The 22,675-nt window shown below is 39.7% G+C and overlaps 2 protein-coding genes and 2 pseudogenes across 2 annotated transcripts; all 4 read right to left on the reverse strand.

The window, feature by feature from the left end:
- Window positions 1,773–6,961, reverse strand: LOC109717464 (annotated as a pseudogene).
- On the reverse strand, window positions 6,834–10,524 carry LOC109717158 (ABC transporter G family member 39-like). The gene is made up of 10 exons (XM_020242831.1): window positions 10,498–10,524; window positions 10,327–10,415; window positions 10,155–10,239; window positions 9,918–10,059; window positions 9,726–9,802; window positions 8,614–8,664; window positions 8,114–8,204; window positions 7,718–8,019; window positions 7,232–7,513; window positions 6,834–7,154 (listed from the first exon to the last, which is right to left on the reverse strand). The coding sequence occupies exons 1-10, from the start codon at window positions 10,522–10,524 to the stop codon at window positions 6,834–6,836; spliced, it is 1,467 nt and encodes a 488-aa protein (XP_020098420.1).
- Window positions 10,973–11,308, reverse strand: LOC109717466 (pleiotropic drug resistance protein TUR2-like). Its single transcript, XM_020243276.1, has one exon. It carries the CDS (start codon window positions 11,297–11,299, stop codon window positions 10,973–10,975), a length of 327 nt encoding a protein of 108 aa, XP_020098865.1. The 5' UTR covers window positions 11,300–11,308.
- LOC109717465 lies at window positions 18,480–21,208 on the reverse strand (annotated as a pseudogene).

Genomic DNA, 22,675 nt, shown 5'->3' on the forward strand with positions numbered 1-22,675 from the left:
CCACCTTTCACCACACGTCGCTAATTCCCCCACCTTTTCCCTGTTGCTTCAATACTCGCTCTCTTAGCAGTCAAAAGCTTTTTTTTAAAAAAATTTTATTTTTATTTTGGTGTATCAATCCTCGCCGTGATAATTTCATGGAGNTATATATATATATATATATATATAATTGAGCTAGAATACTTTTAGAAGCACCAATCCCTTGGTGCTTCTAGATTTCTAGCCCTTGATCTACTCCTTGATTATTTAAACACTATTCCACCTACCTCCACCTACCACCAACTACCACTATCATCCCAAACTTACATCTCTCCATCCAATGACTAAAAACTCAAAAGCACAGCCCTCTTGGTGTTTTTGAGAGTATTCTAGCTCAACTCTCTCTCACTCTCTCTTTCTCTCTCTCTCTCTCTCTCTCTCTCTCTATATATATATATATATATATATATGTATAGTGTAGAGATACTGTACTATCGAAAGTATAGAGAATTTTAAACTTTCGACTTTTTGACCTTTGGATTAAAAATTGTGCGGTTGGGATGATTGCGGTTCCCCCCTAGAGTTGAGTAGTACTTCTAAGGTTGAGTGGTCCCACAGAGTAATAGTATTAATCCAAAGGTTAGAAATGATCTAAGGGATTGATTTAAGGGCCAAAAAGTAGAAAGCATCAGATCCCCTATGCTTCCGATAGTATAGTAGCTTTACTCTCTCTCTCTCTCTCTCTCTCTCTCTCTCTCTCTATATATATATATATATATATATGAGTCCGATTTACTATCAATTTATTTTTAATGATAGAGCTTTCAAATCGACGATCGACATTATTAAATATAATTTAAACCATTTAAATTATCTCAAAATTAAATTTTATGTTTTTTTGATTTTATTCTTTTATCTATCGAGTTGATATAAAATGAATGACCGAAAATAAATATCAAATTTTGTAATCAAGATTTAGAGCTTAGATCTTGTTTTAAATAATTTAAAGAATTCTTTTAAAAACATTCAGCTGACTTGGACTCTTTTCTACCATTAAACGATTAAACACATTGCACCGGCGATAAATTTTCTAACGAATTGTTCGTTTGGTTAGTGATATCGAAAAAATATAAAATTGGGTTTTTTATAGTTTGAATGGTTTAGATTATGTTCAACGGAGCTAAACATCGATTTGGAAGCTTTATGATTGAAAACAAATCAGTAGTAAGTCGAGTTGTTTACTATCAATATTAGCTAGCAAAACTCTATATTAGGCGTGGAATGCGGGTCTGGCATGGACCACATTCAGCCCGGTCAAAATGGGCCCGGGGTCGAAATGACCCGGGCCAAGCCGGATCTTTTTAATTCATTAGTTTTATTTAAAACTATCAAAAAAATTTAAAAAATTAAAAATTAAAATACTATTTTTAAAATAAAATATTAGTGAAAAGTTTCAAATTTTTAAAAATATTTAAAATTTTAAATATTTTAAAATTTAAAAATTTAAAATATTAAATATTTTTAGTGGGACAAAATGCCCTCTACAACAATCAAAATTTTGACTTTTGGAGATGCTACCCAACTAACTCCCAAGGGTCAGACCCTTGGGCCTGGCTCCCAACTCCCAATGCTTTGGGAGTTGGGTTCAGCCTCTTCGTGGGCCCCTAATATTAGGGCCCACAGATCGACCCAACGAACCAGACCTTGCCTGACCAGACCAGATAAAAGCTGGGTTCAGCCTCTCCGGCTCATCTCCTATCTTCGTTGCTACGTCGAACTTCAAAGAGGTACTTAGATCAACTCATGGTTTTCAATTTCTCGTCCTTTCCATTTTTTTTGTTTGTTCGTTTCCACCTTTCACCACACGGCGCTAATTCCCCCATCTTTTCCCTGTTGCTTCAATACTCGCTCTCTTAGCAGTCAAAAGTTTTTTTTTTAAAATAATTTATTTTTATTTTGGTGTATCAATCCTCGCCGTGATAATTTCATGGAGAACACATTAAGTAGAGTTTGTCTAATTAAACTTATCAAAACTTTTTTCTCTGATCCATGATCCATAATAACTAGTTCATACATTCTCTCTAGTTTTATTTTTTATTTTTTACTTTTAGTTTGATGTTATTAATTCTAAAGCATAAATTGAGATATTTTTACCAAAATTAGTAAGAGAACTTCTAGGATAGAAAAAACATGTTTCTTATGACAATGATCCAGCATACTTGTTAATTAGAAAGGAACCTCAACATATTCTTAATCTAAGCTACATTGTTTAGTATCTACTAGACATTTCAGGGAACATGAAATTTATGTCAAAGAGATGTTATCTCCTCTGAAAGTTTAGCATCTTGATGCCGAGCGCGAATACGAAAGCAAAGAGCAAAGTAAATCCCACAACTGCAGCAGCAACCGTCCCCAAGAAGTCGTCTCTGTATCCGAAGTACCTCTCCAAGAATCTGTTCACTGTTTCACCATTGTCCATAATGCGATCTGTGTCGCCGAATTGCGACGCGAATAGGCCGTACAAAGTCCAAGAGACTGGGCATGCCCAAAAGTACCATCTCCACCATATAGGTAATCTCTGTTGTGTCGGCAAAACAACTTAAGTCATGCAATTCTATATAATAAATGAGAAAAAGGATTAAGTTCGTAGTCGGGGATTAAGGGGAGGATTTAATTGTTATGCAGGATATACATTGGGAACTAAATTGTTCAGGGTCGCGCAATGACGTGATGGAGAACTTACGGGACGAGGAATAATAAATCCGGCGAAGAGATTCCATATTGCGTAAAATGCCGTGGCGACAATTGCAGCAATATCTGAGTTGGGGGTCATTGCCACCGCCATCATCCCGTAGTAAGTGAAGTAGAGAAATGTGAAGAACATAAAGAATATGTACCACATGAACTTGGTTGCGGACCAGTCAAAATTTATCATTTTGACTACTATTAATGCATAAACCACGGTCTGAATCAAGGTATAGGGGATTTCAATTGCCACCTAAGTGCGGAAAAATAGGTAGAAGTCGGTGAGTGTATGAATATCAAAAAAAGCCCGTGAAAAAATAGAGACATTTTGATTGTTGCTATGTGACTTTTGTAAGAAATTTCAATGAAGTATGTTTACCTGTGCATAGGCATACGGTAAAGCAGAATACATTCCCGCAGCCTTTTCTCTGTAAAAGACTGTACGCTCGATGTCCACGATTGGCTGTACGGATTGAGAATTCTGAACTCCAATGAACATAACTGCAGCATATATTGAACCCATGGCATTGAAGAGATCTTGCTTCGTTGTCCTGCAATTAAATGGATAGTTATTACAATCATTAGTTGACAAGAATTTGAGAGTTAGAACATAGTGATTCTAGCAATGCTTCTTCATTAACGTACGTTTTAGAGCCGAGTCTCCAAAAGATTGTCCCCAACATCAGGCCTATTACTGTTGTGAAGACCAGCCTTATGGCATTGTATGATGGGTTTCGCCAGTATGACTTGTATTGTTTCCATAAGCAAGCTATGCACTGAGTGAAGAAGGGTTGTGAATATTTTGTAGGAAAGTAAAGATCTTTTGAACCAGGAGGGGGTGCACTCATTTCATCTATTAGATATTTGTTTCTCCTGAGACAATCACCAAATATATATATATATATATATCTCAATCAGGAAAACGAAATGCTATACAAACATTTATAATTTATCGTACCGATATAAGTCTGAATTCTTGTATATCTTAGCAAAGTTGACTCCCAATACTTCTTCTTGTGCCGTTGAAGTCACTTCCAACATCCATGTTGCTGGATTGTAACCATCCTTTATTTTACTCACTTCATGTATTCCCTTGAAAAAAAAGAAAATAAAAGAAAAGGAAAGATAAAAAGAATCTGTTAAGCTTCTTTAGTGTGGACAAAGTTTGAAGAAGCATTAAACTGTTTTCTCCAGTTAGATCACCTCAAAATATTTGATGAGTTCACACGAGTTGTGCCCCAGTGGGCCTACATATATTTCTTCTCCTCCTCTTTTCATTAGAAAGAGCTGCCGCGTAAGTCATTCGAATGATAGAAAGATTAGCTCACTAAGATATCCTTCCATAATATAGAATTAGCTGTTCTTTGTTGTAACTATTTAACTATTCTTTTACCTCGTCAAATGCTTCGAAAATATCTATGCTAGGTTGGTGAATTGTGCATACAACTGTTCTTCCTGTGTCCACTGTGTTCCGAACAGTTCTCATAACAATTGCGGCTGCCCTTGCATCTAATCCTGAAGTAGGCTCATCCATGAAAATTATGGATGGATTGGCGACAAGTTCAACAGCAATCGTGAGTCTTTTACGCTGTTCAGTTGACAATCCATTCACACCGGGCAATCCAACTAATGTTTTCCTCAGTGGCGTTAGCTCGACTAGCTCCATAACCTCCTCGATGAACATCTGCATGTAACACTTATTCGTCATCTTTTCCTTTTTTCCAGATGGAACAGATTGATAAAATCCAGATTGACTAGATTCAGATGCAGGGACCAAAATAGTATTAGAATTTTCAAGTACTCTCAAAGATGTTGTTCTGTTCAAACTAGATTAGGATTATCTTGTCAATTTCCTTCATTAGGTGCTAGAATCTGCACATCCAGACAGTTCTTGGAATTACCAGAGCAAATCTTGGTATTTAAGTATTACATTCTTACTATTTATTATTCCACTTGATGTACAAGAAAATGATCATGAAATTAAGTGATTTGTAGTGGTAGTTTTTAGCAATCTAAATTATGTGAGTGAAGTGACGTAAACCTGCACAATGTTTTGTAGTTTTATAGAAGTGTTGTGCTGTGTATCACCCATGTAGTTTTATAGTTTTATAGAAGCGTTGTGCTTTTTTTTCCATGTAGTTTTCAACCTTTTACTTTGTCAAATAATGATACATATGAAGTAATGTTGCTATTATTAGTGATTTACTTAAATCAAAGGATACAATTAGTTATTTTAGTCCGAACCTTTTTTGTGGCAGAATCTACTTCAGCGGCTAATCGAAGCCATGCAGAGAAAACAAGAGACTCGTAGACTGTCACATGAGGTGAGTGGATGTCATCCTGTTCGCAGTATCCTGAAATCCTAGCAAATGTTTCCTGTTTCTTCGCATGTCCGTTTATACATATTTTCCCCTCTATGTAGCCCCCGGTTTTCCTTCCAGCCAATACATCCATTAAGGTTGTTTTACCTGCTCCGCTGACACCCATTAGTGCGGTAAGTACTCCCGGCCTAAATGCTCCACTTACACCTTTGAGAAGTAGTAGGTGATTTTCCTTTACACCTTGAGCTCTCATTTCCTGCAAGGAGAACTTTAATAGCCAAGTTATTCTATTGCGTACTTGAACGATGATTCTTAACCTAAGTAACCATATACATTAGAGGCTTTTAAAGATGTATATATGTCCCTGTAAAATCATCTATTCACAGTACATGCCCCTCTAAAACATATTTCTTCCAAAGTAACATAACCTTAGTTTGGGTACTCCACTTCATAAGGGGGAGCTGAAACATATTTAGAAAGGATTATTTAAGTATAAGGGCGTGTATGCAAGTAAATAAGTTTCTGAAAGACATCTCTGAGAACTTCGATCTTTGCAAGGATATATTTATGTATCTAACTAACTCTATAAATTAATGTGTTTGAACTTAAAACATACCTGTGGCATATCCACGGAATATTTGATATCACTGAAGGTGATTGAGAGGGGACAGAATGGAAGTACCATACCCCTCTTCCTGTACTGATTAGGTTCATGTTTGCTTTCCTTCTTTGTTGTTGTAGTTCTATTACCTGCATTCATTTACTTATTAGTTGCACAGATTGACATAGAGCAAAGGCCAACTAGCTTGCTCATCCAACCTTTTGAGCCTTTTGATAGTGTCTCAATGATTTCACCTGTTTGGATGGCGTCCGATTCTTTTTCTATTGATTCTTTCTCTTTTAAAACATCCTCAGATATTATTGGTTGGTTTTCTCGAATAGCTGGATCAATGCATTTAAACAAAGAAAAGGTCATCAGGTTATCATGTTTGAGATGCCTGATTACTTGGAAACATCTAAACTTTGGATAAATGGACACTTACGGTTGAGATAGGCAAGTGCAGCAGTAAAGAGGACATTGAAAGCCAGAATATATCCAACCATTGCACTGACGCTTATCCAAAACCATTTTGCTTGTGGAATCAGACCTCGAGACTCCAAAATTTGAACTCCTAATGGAACTTTGCTTGAAGTTGCATTGACAGCCTACTTTTTGAAGGCCAATTAGTACTTTGGTGCTGTAGATAGGTCTTGGTGTAAAGTATTATCATATCTGAAAAGATGACATTTTACCTGCTTCCAACTTTTCCCTAGAAACTCATTGACAGCTACCGCGTTCTGCGCGTACATCAGGGGTGATGACCAATAACCCCAGGTCCACCATTTCTTGATATTATCTGTAGAAGGAAAATGAGGTTAACTCATGCACCTATCTGTCAGGTTTTATCTGGCATTAATTGCGGTACTTATGAAGAAGACAAGTTTTGATTTTGTTGTCAAGTGCATTGTTCTCTTGATATTCTTTATATCATACTTCGTGATATGACGAAGCCTCCCAGCACTATAAGCACCACCTGTGCAAATGCACCTAATGTGTTTGCAACAACCATTTCTCTGCCACATGCAGCAAGGAGCCTGAAGAGCCCAGATGCTGTTTGGCTGACCAGTGAAAATATCAGGAATTGTTTGAACATCCTGCTTCCCCCCACAAAAAGCAACAAAAGTTAAATTTAATCATTAAGACTATTAGGATCTTATGATAATTGATAATGTATTATCAAAATAGGGTTACCTTTGGATATCTGGATCAAAACCAATAACATAGTAAGTCAAGCCGACATATATGCCACATTCCAGAAAAGATATTGGAATCTTGAGGATCCATGTAGGAATTGCATAAGCCCAGGCTGGATAGAACAGGAGATCTCTTTGCTTGTAGAATACAGGAAGTTTTGCGATACTCATTGCCAATTCCGCAAACCCATTGAATAGATGAGTAAGAATTCCAACAAACAGTGCACCCATATAGACTAATCCATCCTCAATGGAACCATGATTCATCTTGGTACGTAGGAAAACCGTCATTGCTATAGTTGCTATCAGTAAAAGCTGAAAATATATGCAAAAAGTAAGTTTCAATTTTGAACCATGTATTTAAGTTATCTGTGATACGAAGTAGAGCTCACCTGGAAAAGCTTGAAGATGTAAACAAATGAGTTCCTTTTCATAAGTAAGAACTCTCTTGACATGCAAGCTCTCAGCAGCTCCCTTTTACTGACGCCATATCTTGAAGTAGTTAAAGCAGCTGGATGATTCTTGCTTTTGTCGAAAGGGGTGGACAATTCATCTCGCAACTCGCGACCAACATGGAAAGACCAGAATGCATCTGCGAATTCCGTAACTGACACAAAGTGGTATGGTTCATATCTCCTTGTCCAATATTGCTGCTGATCTTTTTGTGATGTTACCTTTTATAAAAAGAATGAGTTTTGTTAGTAAAATTCTTTCAGATAATTATGTATATATCCGAAGTTACCTATTTATGTTTGTGCTGGTGTAGAACTCCAATTTTCACATTAGCCTTCCAAAATTTGAATATTACAGGATTCGATATTTAATAAATTTTGCTAGATGGACTTATATCTGCGTTTGAGCTTATTGTAGCCGCTTACTTCTTGCAAGAAGTCAGCAACTCCTTTCCTCTCAGGACAGCTAAATCCCATTGATCTGAAGAAGCCAAGCACTTGCTCGCGAGGACCCTGATACACGATCTGTCCTTCTGAGAGGAGAATGATGTCGTCAAAAAGGTCGTAAGTCTCTGGAGCTGGCTGAAGCAGAGCAATGAGTGCGGTGCCCCCAAGTATGTGGATGGACTGGCGAAGGGAATTGACTATCTGGAAGGTCGTGGAGCTGTCAAGCCCAGTGGAGATCTCATCCATAAATAGGGCTTTTGCTGGTCCGACAAGCATTTCACCTATTGGCAAGAGAGGAATCAAATTAAAATTTAGGCATTATAAACAAGAAAAAATAAAGAAAAAGAATTTTTTTCATTGAAAGTGCAAGCTAACCTGTTGTAACTCGCTTTTTCTGACCTCCAGAGATACCCCTTAACATTGCATCCCCTACCATAGTATCAGCGCAGATATCGAGTCCTAATATCTGCAGTTCCAGAGGAAATAACATATGACAGTTAGGTAGTTATGGCTATTAGCCACTGATACTATGATAGTTTCTCGCAGATTACCATCTATATTTGAGTCATGTTTGTCTTCTTCTTTGCCCTGAGTAAATCTTTTTGCACATTGAATTAACTTTATAAACTAGTTCTCTTTTACTACCAGCTTAATCCTTTCTCTGTTACCAACGATTAGTATGTTAATTTAAACTTCATTTTTTTGTAATCAATGTTGTAATTTACTCATGCACCCAGTTGGAGAATTATTTGGAGCCACTCATGTTATGGGTGTTAGTGGCTATGATCAGAAGTGCTATTGGTAGAAATCCTAATATTCGCTTTTGTAAGATCTGTCGAAACTTATACTAAGGATAACATCATCTTAAGGTCTACCTTCAGTATGTAGTCTGTAACTATGCCCTCTTGCCCTTGTACTGAAGTTGCCTGAAACAGAAGAGGGAATGTTAGTGTCAAGCTATGAAGTAAAAATCGTATACATTTAATCTTAGTAATGTCTATTTACGTTCTCTTATAATTTTGTGATAGATCTTTTAGGATTTAGTAAGGATTTAAGTGCCCATCAACACGGGCCGTGCTCTCCTTGCCGTTTCGCGCTTACAAGATATCGGTATGCTATAACCTCCATTCAGCTGCAAGGTTCAAAACTTTCTTTTCTTTGAAATTTGCTAGTAGTTACATCAATAAAGTGCAAAAAAATTGACAAAGATATATCTACTAATCAATAAGAATATATTAATGCCAAAGAAAACAAAATATTTTATGCTTTTTTGTATCGACATGTAGGTTTTTGGTGAACGGCACATATTGGCATGGTAGAAATGCTCGGCATGACCCCGTGCCACGGCACTTAAAAACCTTGAGAATTGGAGTTTAGAGTTTAGAGTTTAGGAAATAATTTCTTCAATTTTCATATTACTAATTTGTAACTTTCTTTTAGCAACATATTTTTTCCTGTTAAAAAATTTTCAGATCAAACCCTGTTGATATAAATTGCATTTATTATCTCTTTCATGTATTGAGTTTTCACGATTCATTACAGAGATATATTGATAATAAGTGGTGCCTTCCTATATTATTATATTCATACTTTTTCTAAACTGTTTCTGAAACTTATAGACATCTAATTCTTCGTTTTTTAGTGAACTATGATTTATATGACTTTGTTTTCTTATATTTGTAACTAGTAAATAACAAAAGTTACCAGAGTTTAGATTTCTTAAATTTTTGGGAAGATATAGAGGTGTTTAATTAATGTATGAGCTATGAGAAAAGTTGAAAATTAGCAGCGACATTTAGTTGCATTGCTTTGGCCAAATGGGTCTAACCATTGTAGATGAAATCACTTCAAATTTTGGTCCAAGGTTTTTGGTGTTTGGAGACATGCGTTATATGCCAAAATATTAGTTCATTGTCAGCAGGAAACCAGGGTGAGGCAAATTTCTCTACATTAATATAACCTTTCTGTGGAAAAAGATTTCACACACCTTCATGTATGCATCAATGTCAGGGTCTGGTTTAATGTTTGTGGCCTTCTCTCTCCTTGATAGCTCTGTTAACATCTCTGGAGTTCATGCATCGGGGAATGCAACCAAATTAGTTTCAGATACTGAAGAGAAATTGGATATCAAATTGACAGTTTTAGTTAATCTAGAGCCTACCGTATCGTGTTCCTACACCTTGGCATCTAGCAGAGAAAGCCAAGGTTTCTCTAACTGTCATTTCTCCTATGTGCAGGTCATTTTGGCTGATGTAAGCAGAAGTTCTTTGGGGAACAAACTCATCCATCCCATGGCCATTGTAAGTGACTTCACCCGAAACCTATTATTTCATGATTATAAATTAAGCACTTTTATGCTTCATGAACAAGGAAAAATAGCTGCATAGCTCCCACCAAGAAAAGGTAGCAATTATACTTTTAAGTTAGCGTTGAGCTTTCCTGCTAAGGTGAGGAGCAAAGTGGTTTTTCCAGAGCCTGGAGGCCCCAAAAGCAAGGTCATCCTGGAGACATGCAGAAACTTTAGTCTTAGCATAACAAATAGTTGGTTCACATTTCAGTTGGTGCTCGGTCTTTGTTACTCCTTTTACCTGCCAGGTTTGATGATTCCACTGATGTCATTAAGTATTTTTATTGGTCTCTTTCTGCTTGGAAGTACGCACACTGCATTCAGAAAATCCTATAAAAGAAACATAGGAAATCAAAGTCAAAACTTTATGTAGTTTTACTCAGGATCCTGATGAGATTTATCTGCATCTTACCTCTATTTTATTGATAAAGAAGTTCATGACGGTAGGAACACCCCTGTTTCCAACATAAGCTTCTGAACTGATTTCTAAATGCTCGAACCTGACCTCGATAGTTGGATTCTCAATCCCAACTCTAAAAAAGAGAGCAAAATTTCATTACGCTTTTTTAAGGAACTAAGCATTTTGTCGAAGTGCCTGTTTAGCCTAGCTGCTACTACTGTCTGTTGCAGCCATCTCTAGTGAAACATTTGGCAAATAAAAAGCTTGCTTTTCTCTTCTACTATGGTGGAAAGCAGGGGGGAAAAAAAAAGATTTTGAGTCCCAAAAGCTGAGCTACAAATTGAGGATCTTTTGCTGCTCTAGACAGAAGCTACTGGGATAGACTTTGCTCAAAAAAACTTTAGAGCTTCTCTTAGCAGGACTGCTCAAGCAACACACCTTACAACCGGGCCTAACAGGCAAACAAAGCTAGAAATAGGGAATTTGCTTACCTGTCTAACCGGTTCTTGAGCTTCAATAGGAACTTCTCATTATCCTGCTCTGCCACTCTAATTAGCCTCTCTATCAGATCCTTCCTCTCTTGAAAACCGAGATTCTCGACGTCGATTTCCTTGTGCTCACCCGTAGGTGCGGTTAATATTGCTCTCCTCATTCTATCATAAGTGGGCAGCTTCTCGAGTGCTGCCCACCTGAGTGCTTCTTCGTCATCTTCATCCCGAGAAGAGCGGGAGAAGATATCCTTCCCGCTGCTGCTCCTCCATGCTGAGCCACTCCGGCGTAGTCCGGTGAATATTTGGCCTCCGGTGATATCCATATGGCTACTTTGTCGTTACGGCTATCTGGATGGAGGATTATTTAGCTTTTTGATCTGAAAACTCACTACAAATACCATCCAATTTCAGTAACAAATTGATTTTTGATCAATAGAGAGAGACAAACACTATGTGAAGGTTCTGAGAATGGAGAAACCCGGAAAATATTGGGTCTGCTATTTCTGTCTATAGCTGAGATACTAGGAAAGATGAGGCAATAAATAGAAGAAGAAAATTTAGAGGGCATTAGTTGCATTACTATTTAAACTTTCAAATATTTTCATAAAAACAACGGCTAGGAAATTGAACTCATCGGCCGTAACCTGAAAAGATGCTTTAGTACCATTGAACTCACTAGTTTGACTTATTGGACTTCAGCCACGTGAATTGGGTTTAAAGTCTGACTAGGTGAGTTTTTAAACCTTGTTCGGGCACAGTTCTGGCCGTTACGTTGGGTTCTTTGATACATGCTATCTGCTTCGTGCAATAAGGATTCTGCATTCATGGTATTTAAGGTCTCTTCGATTTACCGTTGCAGTGTACCTCGTACAGAATCATCTGCGGATCTTTTTGCTGGTAAGTTGGTTCCCTGTCCATGGAACCAATTGGTGGTTGGAATTAAATTGTTGCAGGGATGAGATGGATTGTATGCTAAGCTTCCAGTTAAACTTTATGGCAGGAAGTAGCAGAAGAAGTAATTTTGGCTTAATTCTTTTCTGTTGGTTTCAGCTTTTGGACTCTGACAAAATTTTGGTTTGTTGAAGCGGCTGAAAATTTATATTGCACGGACAAGAGCTCTGAAGAGATTTAGAAAGCTGCAGCGCGTTGCAGAGGTGGTTCGGTTTGCCATCAATGGAGAATTTAGAGGAACTTGTAATTAATTAAGGTACGTTAATGCATTATGGATTGGATATAATTTCTCGTACTCACATACGTATTGAAACTCAATATTTGATAGTGATCTTGCTCGATTCAAATGCTATTCTGATAATTAGTCTGGACCAAATTTAAGTGGTTTTTTCATTCGCTAACATTTAAGTCTAGCTGATCGTGAAATGCTTTACATTTACCGGAGAAGTTTGGCAAAAAAAAAATTTCTGTTTGTTCCCAAACAAGATATTTGAAATCTCACTACTCGAGTAAATTTGATGTGACCTTGATGTATCCACCAACTCCTTTGCACGTACTCTATTAATTTGCGTTACAAATTAGAGCCAAAATATCACAGAATGGGCTGTGTAAAGCATTAAATCTTTGCTTCAGTGCAAACACTGCGGATAAATTGCTACAGACATTGTACCGGCACCGGTTTTAAATATAGGCCCAAGGACTCGCATACCATTGGGTTACTCTTGCCATTTATGTAGACACAAGTATTAAATGCACTACTAATTTTAGTTTCTACTTTTGTCTTCAATTTTAGGCCTTGTTTGGTGCACACATTTTAGACTATGAAATCAAAATGGGGTTCACTGAAATCAGAATAGGGTTCACTGAGTTCAGCAATTACTGTTTATTCCTTTGGAATAAAAATGACCCAATACATTTATGACTCTACAGTTTTAAATTTTAGATTGGCCCATTCTAAAGTAAATCATTCAAACCTCTCTCTTGAATCTCTTCATCACTCCTTTTTCTTAACTAATTTTCTCGGTCAAAATCTTAGGTGTTTCAATTGTCTATTTCGAATTTTGTTCTAATAATGAATCAAATATTTGGATGATTTGTCATTTTATTTTTCATTTCAATGCAATCTAATTTTACTTCTTATTCTCATTTCAATAAGAATCAAACATGTTCTCAGATGTTTCAAATGGATGTTCAGTGTCTACCAGTTGTTTCAATCAATTTTCAACCATATAATATATGAGTTGAGCTTTTGTGCTTTTAAAAACACCGGTGCTCAATGTGCTTACAATTTTTTAGCTGTCGAATAGTCTGAAAATTCATACAGTACTAGTAAAAAAAACTTAATGCGACACATCGTTAATAATGCTATACGGATCTTGAGGCGATCCAACTGCAAAAAACCGCGAGCATAAATGCTTCTATGTTTTTAAAAGCACAGGAGCTCATTAAGGTTAGGTGCCGTTGCAGCCAGGTCAAATTCGTAATAAGTTATTGGATGTAAGAGACATGACTGAAAAGTTGATATTAACGTTCTTAGTATGAATATACCTACCAATTGAACTATTGTTTGGTAATTACAGTAAACTTTAGATATGATACTTGGTTATACAGTCGATTGATTTTACGGTGTAGACGCTTATGACCTCTCCCTCTATGCCTTGCGGTAATGATTCCTCTGGCATTATGATCTTTACCACAACGATGTCGTCCATAGATCAAATTATTTCGTGGATTGGATTTTACTTGACTGTCTACGGCTCCATTGCGTGTTCTCGGGGTACAAGTTTTGTATAAATGTATCGACGCTTCTACGAACCTAATAAAAGTTGAGACCAGAAATTAGGATTTACTATTTAGGGGCCCATTGCAGGTTCTTCTTCTACTTCTGAACTGTGGGGCCCCTCACCTTCTATGATTACGGTTTTTAAGTCGAAACAAAGAATAAAAATGTGGGCCCAGTTCCATTTTTAGCTGGACCCAACATACAAGGATCAAATAATAGCAGGCCTAAATAGGCCGAAAATCTTAAATCGTAAATGGGCTCACAAATATTCACAGAGAAACAATCCTCGCCCGAGAGAGCGAGCTTAAAAGTGCATAAAGGTGCGCACGGTTAATTACATGCAACAAACAAAATCACAGAATAGTAAAATGCAAATATGCTGAGGCAAAAGACATGCCTAAATGTTCCTTCATTATTAATTTATTTATATTGTCTTACGTTTCTACATGGTAAAGTAATCATTTTATAATATAGAATGACTACTAAAATCTATATAAAGGCTCTGTTTATCTATCTTCCCCTCTTGCCCTGCTCTTTTTTTTTTATGCAAATAAGGGGCCGTTTGGTTGCATATAGTTACAATTGTACTGTAATTGTAATTGCATGTAAATGTAAATTCAGTGTTTGGTTTGATATATTTAACCTTAACTATTGCAATAGGAACTGCAAGAGGAGGTTCAACTGCAGCAGGTGGAATTACGCCCAAATTGGCCGCAATTCCAACTACAGCAGCTGGAGAGAATAACTTTAAACAAAATATATCCTTACATCATTAGTTATTTTTAAAGTAAAAAATATATATATTTTTTATATTGGAGGTAATCTCACCATCATATCTATAACATGGTAATTTTTAAAAAATTATTTTTCAACTGCATACAATCAAATAAATTATTTATAGTTGCAGTATTTTCTACTACATCTAATCAAACAGAATGGATGTAATTGAAACTGCTGCATTTTCAACTGTATGTATGTTCAACTATACTGTATTTATAATTACATCTAACCAAGCGGCCCCTAATTGAATAATAATAATCTGTTATACTCCTTGCTTTCTTACACACCACATTTATTTAGTAGCGCATCATAGCTCGAATAGGTAATGGAATTGTCACATTATAACAAAAGATACTTTATCGTTTAAGTTTCTATTATAAAAAGGAAAACAATCCTCCTTGTCCAGTTTCATCCTTCAAATATATTTTGTAACACAATACGCGCTTAAGCTCATTACTTAGAAGTAGAAATAGGGGGGATAAAGGAAGGTCCAGTTTGGTGGTCATGATATATATAATTTGATAAGATGATATATTATACTAATAAAGTTAATTTTTCCTTTCAAAAATAATTTAAAACTTTAACATGGTATTCCATTTCAAAGATTTGATGGCACTCCTAATCTGCAAACTTCTAGTGTAAATTTAAAAAATATATTAAATAAAATATTTATTTATTTATTTAAAGAGGGCTGAAATAAATAAAGAAAAAATACAATTTTGTATTAGCTCGAGCAAGTTGTAGTTCATATGTCACTTCATGTAAGCATCAAGGTGACAAAGCAATTGCATTGATATTCTATTCATCCCATGGATTTGTTTTACGGGCCAAAAAAAATTAAAATGCACCAGATATATTAGTGATATAGTATTTTTAACTAATTAAATATTTTTTAAAATTTATCCGTTTCATTATAATTATATAAAAAATACTATTATTATATATTTTTTAAAAAATATAATTAATTTATTATTGATAATATGATATAAGTATTATATAGTAGACTTTTTTTTAATAAAAAAAAAAAAACCAAACATAAAGGATAAAAGGTTGACGGTCACCAAATGAAACTTCGCAATCATTAGGATATAGATAGCAAATGTCATATCACAACATTTTAATTCTTTTTCTGTGTAAATGGAATGATCATTTTTTTATTATTATTCTTTAAGTTGTCTCTAGCGGGGTCCTTCCTAAGAACTTATAAATTATTTTATTAAAGAGTTTAAGATAAGTTTGAAGCCCATGTTTAAATCGCGCGCACGCACAAGATTTGACCTGATCTCTCAAATAGCCTCGTGAAAAGCAAATCAATTATACCTAATAATAGTTACTGATATTATGAGCATTTAATTATGTACTCTAAAATATTATTAATAAGTCAATTTAGTATATAAAAATATGTAAGAAAAACTTTAAATACCACTCATCTGATTTTATACTTTCTCATTAGTACCCTATGATTTAAAGTCTATTAATTTATTACCTTATGATTTTATTTTTATTTTTTTATTATCGATTTTACTAATATTTTTTGTTAAATCGGTGATAAAGTTAAAACTAAATAGTATTAAAGTGAATATTCGATAAATTTATGTAGGATATCTGAAGTTTTTTGTATATAATTTAATAAAATATTAACGAAGAAGCTGACGAAAAGATAAAAATAAAACCATATGATACTAACTTGATATACTTTAAACCACAGGATACTTAAGTGACAAAGTTTGAAACCACAAAAGTGGTATTTGAAATTTACCCAAATATATATTAATTATCAACTTATTAGTGCTTCTTAATTATGTATATTATGATGCCCTATTCTTCTTTTATGTCCTTCCATTATGTGGTGGTTGAACCATCACTCGCAGGTGAATGACCATTACTAGAACTGCTGTTTGCAGTTGATTTTTTTGAGAGATAGATTGCACGCTATCCGTTTTGAAATATATTCACTAAATCTGATTGACTGATTTAAATTAAGTAAATAAAAAAATTGGATGGTAGAATTAAAATTTTGAAAGATTTACCAATTGATTTAAAATGATGCATAGTTAGGTAATTTCAGTATATTTTTACATTAAATTTTTAACGGTAATAACTCCAAAATAAAAATACGTATATATGATGTGTACGTAGCTCATCATGAGACTCATGAGATCTGACAAGCTACGTAGAAAAATCGGACGCTGCGAATGCAGTTTTTTTTTTTCTTTTCTTTTTTTCTTTTGTTTGTATAAAGAAGCTACAGTTACAGCGTTTCCTAGTGGTGCCACGTGTCGTCCACATCGCGCGAGATCTTTTGGTCCCCGTCCGCACATGTGAGATGCCACCTCACGGGCGAGGATGGTAAACTGTGGCACGTGAAAGCAACGGTACGATCTTCCCGAAGCAACCACCATCGAACGGTCCCCGTTTCACGCTGGGGCCTCTACCTCTTTCCTCGCACCCCCTTCTCCTCCTTACACAGTTCCTACGCCTCGGACTCCCACCGCCGGAACACCATCGGACGGCTGAGAACACCCGGAGCCCCGAACGCATCACGCATGCGCAGGAGTAACCTCGGCCCGACACGTGGCAGATAACGCCCGCGTGACCTCTGATCTCGTGGCCGAGGCCTCTGACCGCCCACGTGATGACCTGTCAATCGTGTGCTGCCCCCGCACGCACACCAAGTAGCGGCAGCGAATCCGCATCCCAATCCGTGCCCTAAGATTCGCGCTCCGTCATCACCAGCCGTCCGATTATTCCTCCCATCATCACCATCATCGTCGCCAATAACGTCACAAGATATACACCACACAAGTCGCAGAGAGAGAGAGAGAGAGAGAGAGAGAGAGAGAGTTTAAAAATAAATCAATAGAAATTGGGAATCATCATCATTTACATCAAAACCGCTCCTGCTGCATCCTGAACGTCAACTGTGCTGCTATTATTGTTGTTACTGCTATTAGAATTACTTTGAGCGCTACTATTATTATTATTATTATTATTATTATTATTATTATTATTATTATTGTTGTTGTTTATTATGTAAAAATTATTATGATGATTATTATTCGCTACGAGGGTGGTGGTGTCGTCAGACGCCACGTCATCAGAATCGGCGCGCCAAGCGGAGGCGGAGATGAGGGGGCGATTGTGCCAACCGAGCGTGAGGCAGCCGTCGACCTCGTCGACGCAGTAGCCCTCGCCGGAGAAGAGGGTGAGGAGCATNAATATTATTAATAAGTCAATTTAGTATATAAAAATATATAAGAAAAACTTTAAATACCACTCCTCTGATTTTATATTTTCTTATTTTAGTACCCTATATTTTAAAGTGTATAAATTTAGTGTCCTATGATTTTATTTTTATTTTTTTATTATCGATTTTACTAATTTTTTTTGTTAAATGGGTGATAAAGTTAAAACTAAATAGTACTAAAATAAATATTCGATAAATTTTTTTCTCAAAAAAAAGAAGAATATTCGATAAATTTATGTAGAATATTTGAAGTTTTTTGTATATAATTTAATAAAATATTAACAAAAAAAATTAACGAAAAGATAAAAATAAAATCACATGATACAAACTTGATATACTTTAAATCACAGAATACTAAAGTGACAAAGTATGAAACCATAGAAGTGGTATTTAAATTTTACCCAAATATATATTATCAACTTAGTGCTTCTTAATTATGTATATTGTGATGCCCTATTCTTCTTTTATGTCCTTCCATTATGTGGTGGTTGAACCATCACTTGCAGGTGGATGACCATTACTAGAACTGCCGTTTGCAGTTGATTTTTTTTTTTTTAGAGAGATAGATAACACGCTATCCGCTTCGAAATGTATTCACTAAATCTGATTGACTGATTTAAATTAAGTAAATAAAAAAAATGGATGGTACAATTAAAATTTTGAAAGATTAATCAATTTATTTAAAATGATACATAGCTAGATAATTTCAGTATATTTTTACATTAAATTTTTAACGGTAATAACTCCAAAATAAAAATACGTATATATGATGTGTACGTAGCTCATGATGAGACTCATGAGATCTGACAAGCTACGTAGAAAAATCGGACGCTGCTAATGCAGTTTTTTTTTTCTTTTTTTTCTTTTTTTTCTTTTGTTTGTATAAAGAAGCTACAGTTACAGCGTTTCCTAGTGGTGCCACGTGTCGTCCACATCGCGCGAGATCTTTTGGTCCCCGTCCGCACATGTGAGATGCCACCTCACGGGCGAGGATGGTAAACTGTGGCACGTGAAAGCAACGGTACGATCTTCCCGGAGCAACCACCATCGAACGGTCCCCGTTTCACGCTGGGGCCTCTACCTCTTTCCTCGCACCCCCTTCTCCTCCTTACACAGTTCCTACGCCTCGGACTCCCACCGCCGGAACACCATCGGACGGCTGAGAACACCCGGAGCCCCGAACGCATCACGCATGCGCAGGAGTAACCTCGGCCCGACACGTGGCAGATAACGCCCGCGTGACCTCTGATCTCGTGGCCGAGGCCTCTGACCGCCCACGTGATGACCTGTCAATCGTGTGCTGCCCCCTCACGCACACCAAGTAGCGGCAGCGAATCCGCATCCCAATCCGTGCCCTAAGATTCGCGCTCCGTCATCACCAGCCGTCCGATTATTCCTCCCATCATCACCATCATCGTCGCCAATAACGTCACAAGATATACACCACACAAGTCGCAGAGAGAGAGAGAGAGAGAGAGAGAGTTTAAAATTAAATCAATAGAAATTGGGAATCACCATCATTTACATCAAAACCGCTCCCGCTGCATCCTGAACGTCACCTGTGCTGCTATTATTGTTGTTACTGCTATTAGAATTACTTTGAGCGCTACTACTATTATTATTATTATTATTATTATTATTATTATTATTGTTGTTTATTATGTAAAAATTATTATGATGATTATTATTCGCTACGAGGGTGGTGGTGTCGTCAGACGCCACGTCATCAGAATCGGCGCGCCAAGCGGAGGCGGAGATGAGGGGGCGATTGTGCCAACCGAGCGTGAGGCAGCCGTCGACCTCGTCGACGCAGTAGCCCTCGCCGGAGAAGAGGGTGAGGAGCATGCTCGCTTGCTTGAACGCGTTGGACCCAAGATGAACCGGGCAGAGGCCGGCCCGGGTGAGCCGGGCCCGCCACCGGCCCAGCGGCTCGTGGCGCTCGACCCGGTCGGCGCCGTCGCAGCAGACGACAGCGACTACTACCGCCTCTACATGGACGTCTCCCTCTATACGTTGTNGATGTTGCATATCTCCCTCTGCAGGTACATCTCCGCCATCATCAGCGACGACTGGTGGTGGTGGTGGTGGTGGTGGTGGTGGGGCGCGGTGGAGCCGGCTTCGAGGGAGTCGAACACGGTCGAGTAGTAGAAGAGGGCCTCGGTGAAGCGGTCGAGGAAGGCGGGGCTGTTGTGGTCCGCCTCTTGCTCGACCACGGTGACGATCTTGGGGCGGAGGCCGACCACCCAGCGGAGCACGGAGTCGATGGGGGCCGGGGCCGGGGCGGGGGCGGCGGCGAGGAGGCGGTGGAGCTGGAGCACGCAGTTGACGGCGACGGCCTCGCCGCGCGCGACCTGGAGCATCCAGGGGCGCACGTCGTCGAGCCGGGCGGCGGCGACCCCGCGGAAGGCGAAGCGGACGTGGACGGAGCGGGCCAGCTCGGCCAGGCGGAGGCCCACCTCGCGGAGCTCGTCGCGGCCGTTGGTCGACGGGGGCCCGATGCCCGTCACGCGCAGGATGGGGGGGCCCCCGGGGCGGAGCGCGAGGGCCTGGATCAGCGCCGGCCACTGCAGGCCCTGCATCAGGCTGAAGTCGACCACGTGGACGCGGTCGTGGCCGTCGAAGGCTTCCAGTATGGCCTGGTTGGCGGTGAAGTGCGCGAACTTGAGGTAGGGGCACGCCTCGTAGAAGTGGTGGTAGAGGATCTCGTGCTCGCCGGGGGCGGAGGTAGGTAGAGGCGGCGGAAGAGCGCGTCGGCGAAGTATCCCGCGACCTTGCCGATCCCGAACGCGGTGTTGACGCGCCCCGCGAGGAGGAGCCGCATCTCGTCCACCAGGGATCCGGCCAGCGGGGCGTCGCCGCGCTGGACCGCGTCGGCGCAGCTCATCAGGAGGTGCACGAGCCGTATCCCCGAGTCCTCCTCCTCCTCCTCTCTCCGCCGCCGCGCCGCCGCCGCCGCCATCTGAATCTGCTGCTGCTGCTGCAGCATCTGGGCAGTCCACGCGTCGCGCTGCGGCTGGGGGAACGCGGATTCCGGCCCCGCCGCCGCCGCGGCGTCGGGGTTCAGCTCGGAGAGCATGGAGTCGACCCAGGCGGTGAGGTCGGAGGGGTTGTAGTGAACCGCCTCGGGGGCGGCGGCGGCGGCGGCGGCGGCGTCGAGGCGCTCGAGGCTCCGCGCCACGTGGCGGAGATCCGACGATCGCACGCGGTACCCCGCGCCGGCGAGGAGGCCGTCGATCTCGGGCCCGGAGCTCTGCAGGGAGGCCGGGTCGTGGGCCCCCCACCCGTCCCCTGCGCCCGCCGACCCGAACCCGTACGGACGCGACCCCATCGCCCTGGCACGTACCGCCGCTGCCACAACGTGAGAGCGGAGGCAACGCTAGCTATCTCCGGAGATACACGGAGAAAAGATGGAGCGGGGAAGCGGTCTCTCTCTGTCTCTATCCCTCTCCTTTTCCTCTTCTCGTCTCTCTTATGTGGGTGACCGGAAGCAGGGGGAAGGGACCGAGACGATGACGTCAGCGAGGTAACACGAACACGTGGCAAGCGCGAGTGCCGAAGTGCGCTGACACGTAAGCACACCGGCACCAGATCGACTCTGGGCTAAGTTACTTTTTCTGATCCGCGGTACAAGTAATTAATAAACTAAAAATAAATTAAGCATTGTTATCTTTACAGCAGCCTATTTTCTCGTCAGAGCATGTCGAAGAAAAAAAAGAGAATTTAATAATCGAACCATTTGTTCTCATCTTTATCTATTTTTTTTTAAAAAAAATTTTGATCACCAACTTTTGCAATTAGATTTTAACATTTGGAATTAATTGCATTATATTAGTCCCTCATTTTTTTTTTTTTTAACTTTGATCTTAAACCGCTTCTTATTTTTATCCAATTTGTATCTTTTTAAATTTGTCTCTAATTTAAAATTAATTTTTATCTCTTTTAACAGATTTTCTTTTTTCTTTTTTTTTTTTTTTCACTGAAGTTAACTTAGCATATTCCAGCATATTTAGAGGGAAAAAAAAAAAAAAAACTCGGATAGGGGACGTAGCTGAGCAGTGTGACTGAGAATTTCCTATTCGGGCTCGGCAATTAAAGCCCGGGTCAGACCCACGAGAGAGCCCCAAAACCGCGCCGTGTCGCCCCTACAGCTGTACTGGTCGGCACGTGTCGCGGAACCGTTAACGTCGCTCGGCTCGTGCGGGCCCCAGCGCCCTTTTGAAGAGGGTGGCGCTGTTCCCCCGTTTCCTCTTGAGTGCGTGAAGCGGTGACGCTGCTCGTGTTGAGGCACGCGCCTGTTGCGAGTAGATCGTTCAATTTTTGCATCGACTCGGTCCACCACGTCTTCCGTGGACCGTACTCTCTCGTGTCGTCCATTCGAAATACTTTCCAATCAACACCGCCCGTGCGGGTCGCGGTCCACGGATGGCGCAGTGCGCCAAGCCCAGCCAATGTTGTTCTGGATTCACCCTTGTGGGCCCTACCTGTTTCAACACTTTATAGATTGGAAAAAAAAATGCGGGTTGTATCTTTCACCGCCCATATCCAATTGGGGCAAAAGGGTACCCCAAAAAAAGAAAAAAAAAAAAAAGAAAAAAGAAAAAAAGAAGAACTGGAGGAGTGAGACCCCGTCAGGTGAAAGGAACTAATGAGCATGCTTGGACACTGACACGTGGGGCCCGGCTCTCTCCCGGGTGGGTCCCGGTGAGTCGACACGGCTCGTCGCGGGTGACGGGAATCGCTTTCGAGGGGCCGCGTCGCGATCACGGCCGTCCAATCGAGACGCGGACGGCTAATCGGGTGCGTGCCCACCGATCCGCCGGATCGGTGGGGCCCACGTCACAGGGTGGCGCGCCCAAGGTGGGCGTTAGCGTTACGGGGTCACAACTCACAAGGTGCAAAAAAAAATTGTTGCCTGCGCCCGGCGTTTAAATACATTTT

Source organism: Ananas comosus, linkage group 11 (assembly GCF_001540865.1).
Source record: "Ananas comosus cultivar F153 linkage group 11, ASM154086v1, whole genome shotgun sequence".
NCBI classification, from domain to species: Eukaryota; Viridiplantae; Streptophyta; class Magnoliopsida; order Poales; family Bromeliaceae; genus Ananas; species Ananas comosus.

What these genes read in the sequence shown, in the direction of transcription:
- LOC109717158 (XM_020242831.1), bottom strand. Translation starts at nt 10,524, where the DNA reads ATGAACTTCTTTATCAATAAAATAGAG. An exon ending in TTACAGACTACATACTGAAG is followed by an intron (nt 8,205 to 8,613) that starts GTAGACCTTAAG and finishes CTGGAACTGCAG; the next exon opens with ATATTAGGACTCGATATCTG. An exon ending in ACATCTTCAAGCTTTTCCAG is followed by an intron (nt 7,155 to 7,231) that starts GTGAGCTCTACT and finishes ATATATTTTCAG; the next exon opens with CTTTTACTGATAGCAACTAT.
- LOC109717466 (XM_020243276.1), bottom strand. Translation starts at nt 11,299, where the DNA reads ATGGATATCACCGGAGGCCAAATATTCACCGGACTACGCCGGAGTGGC.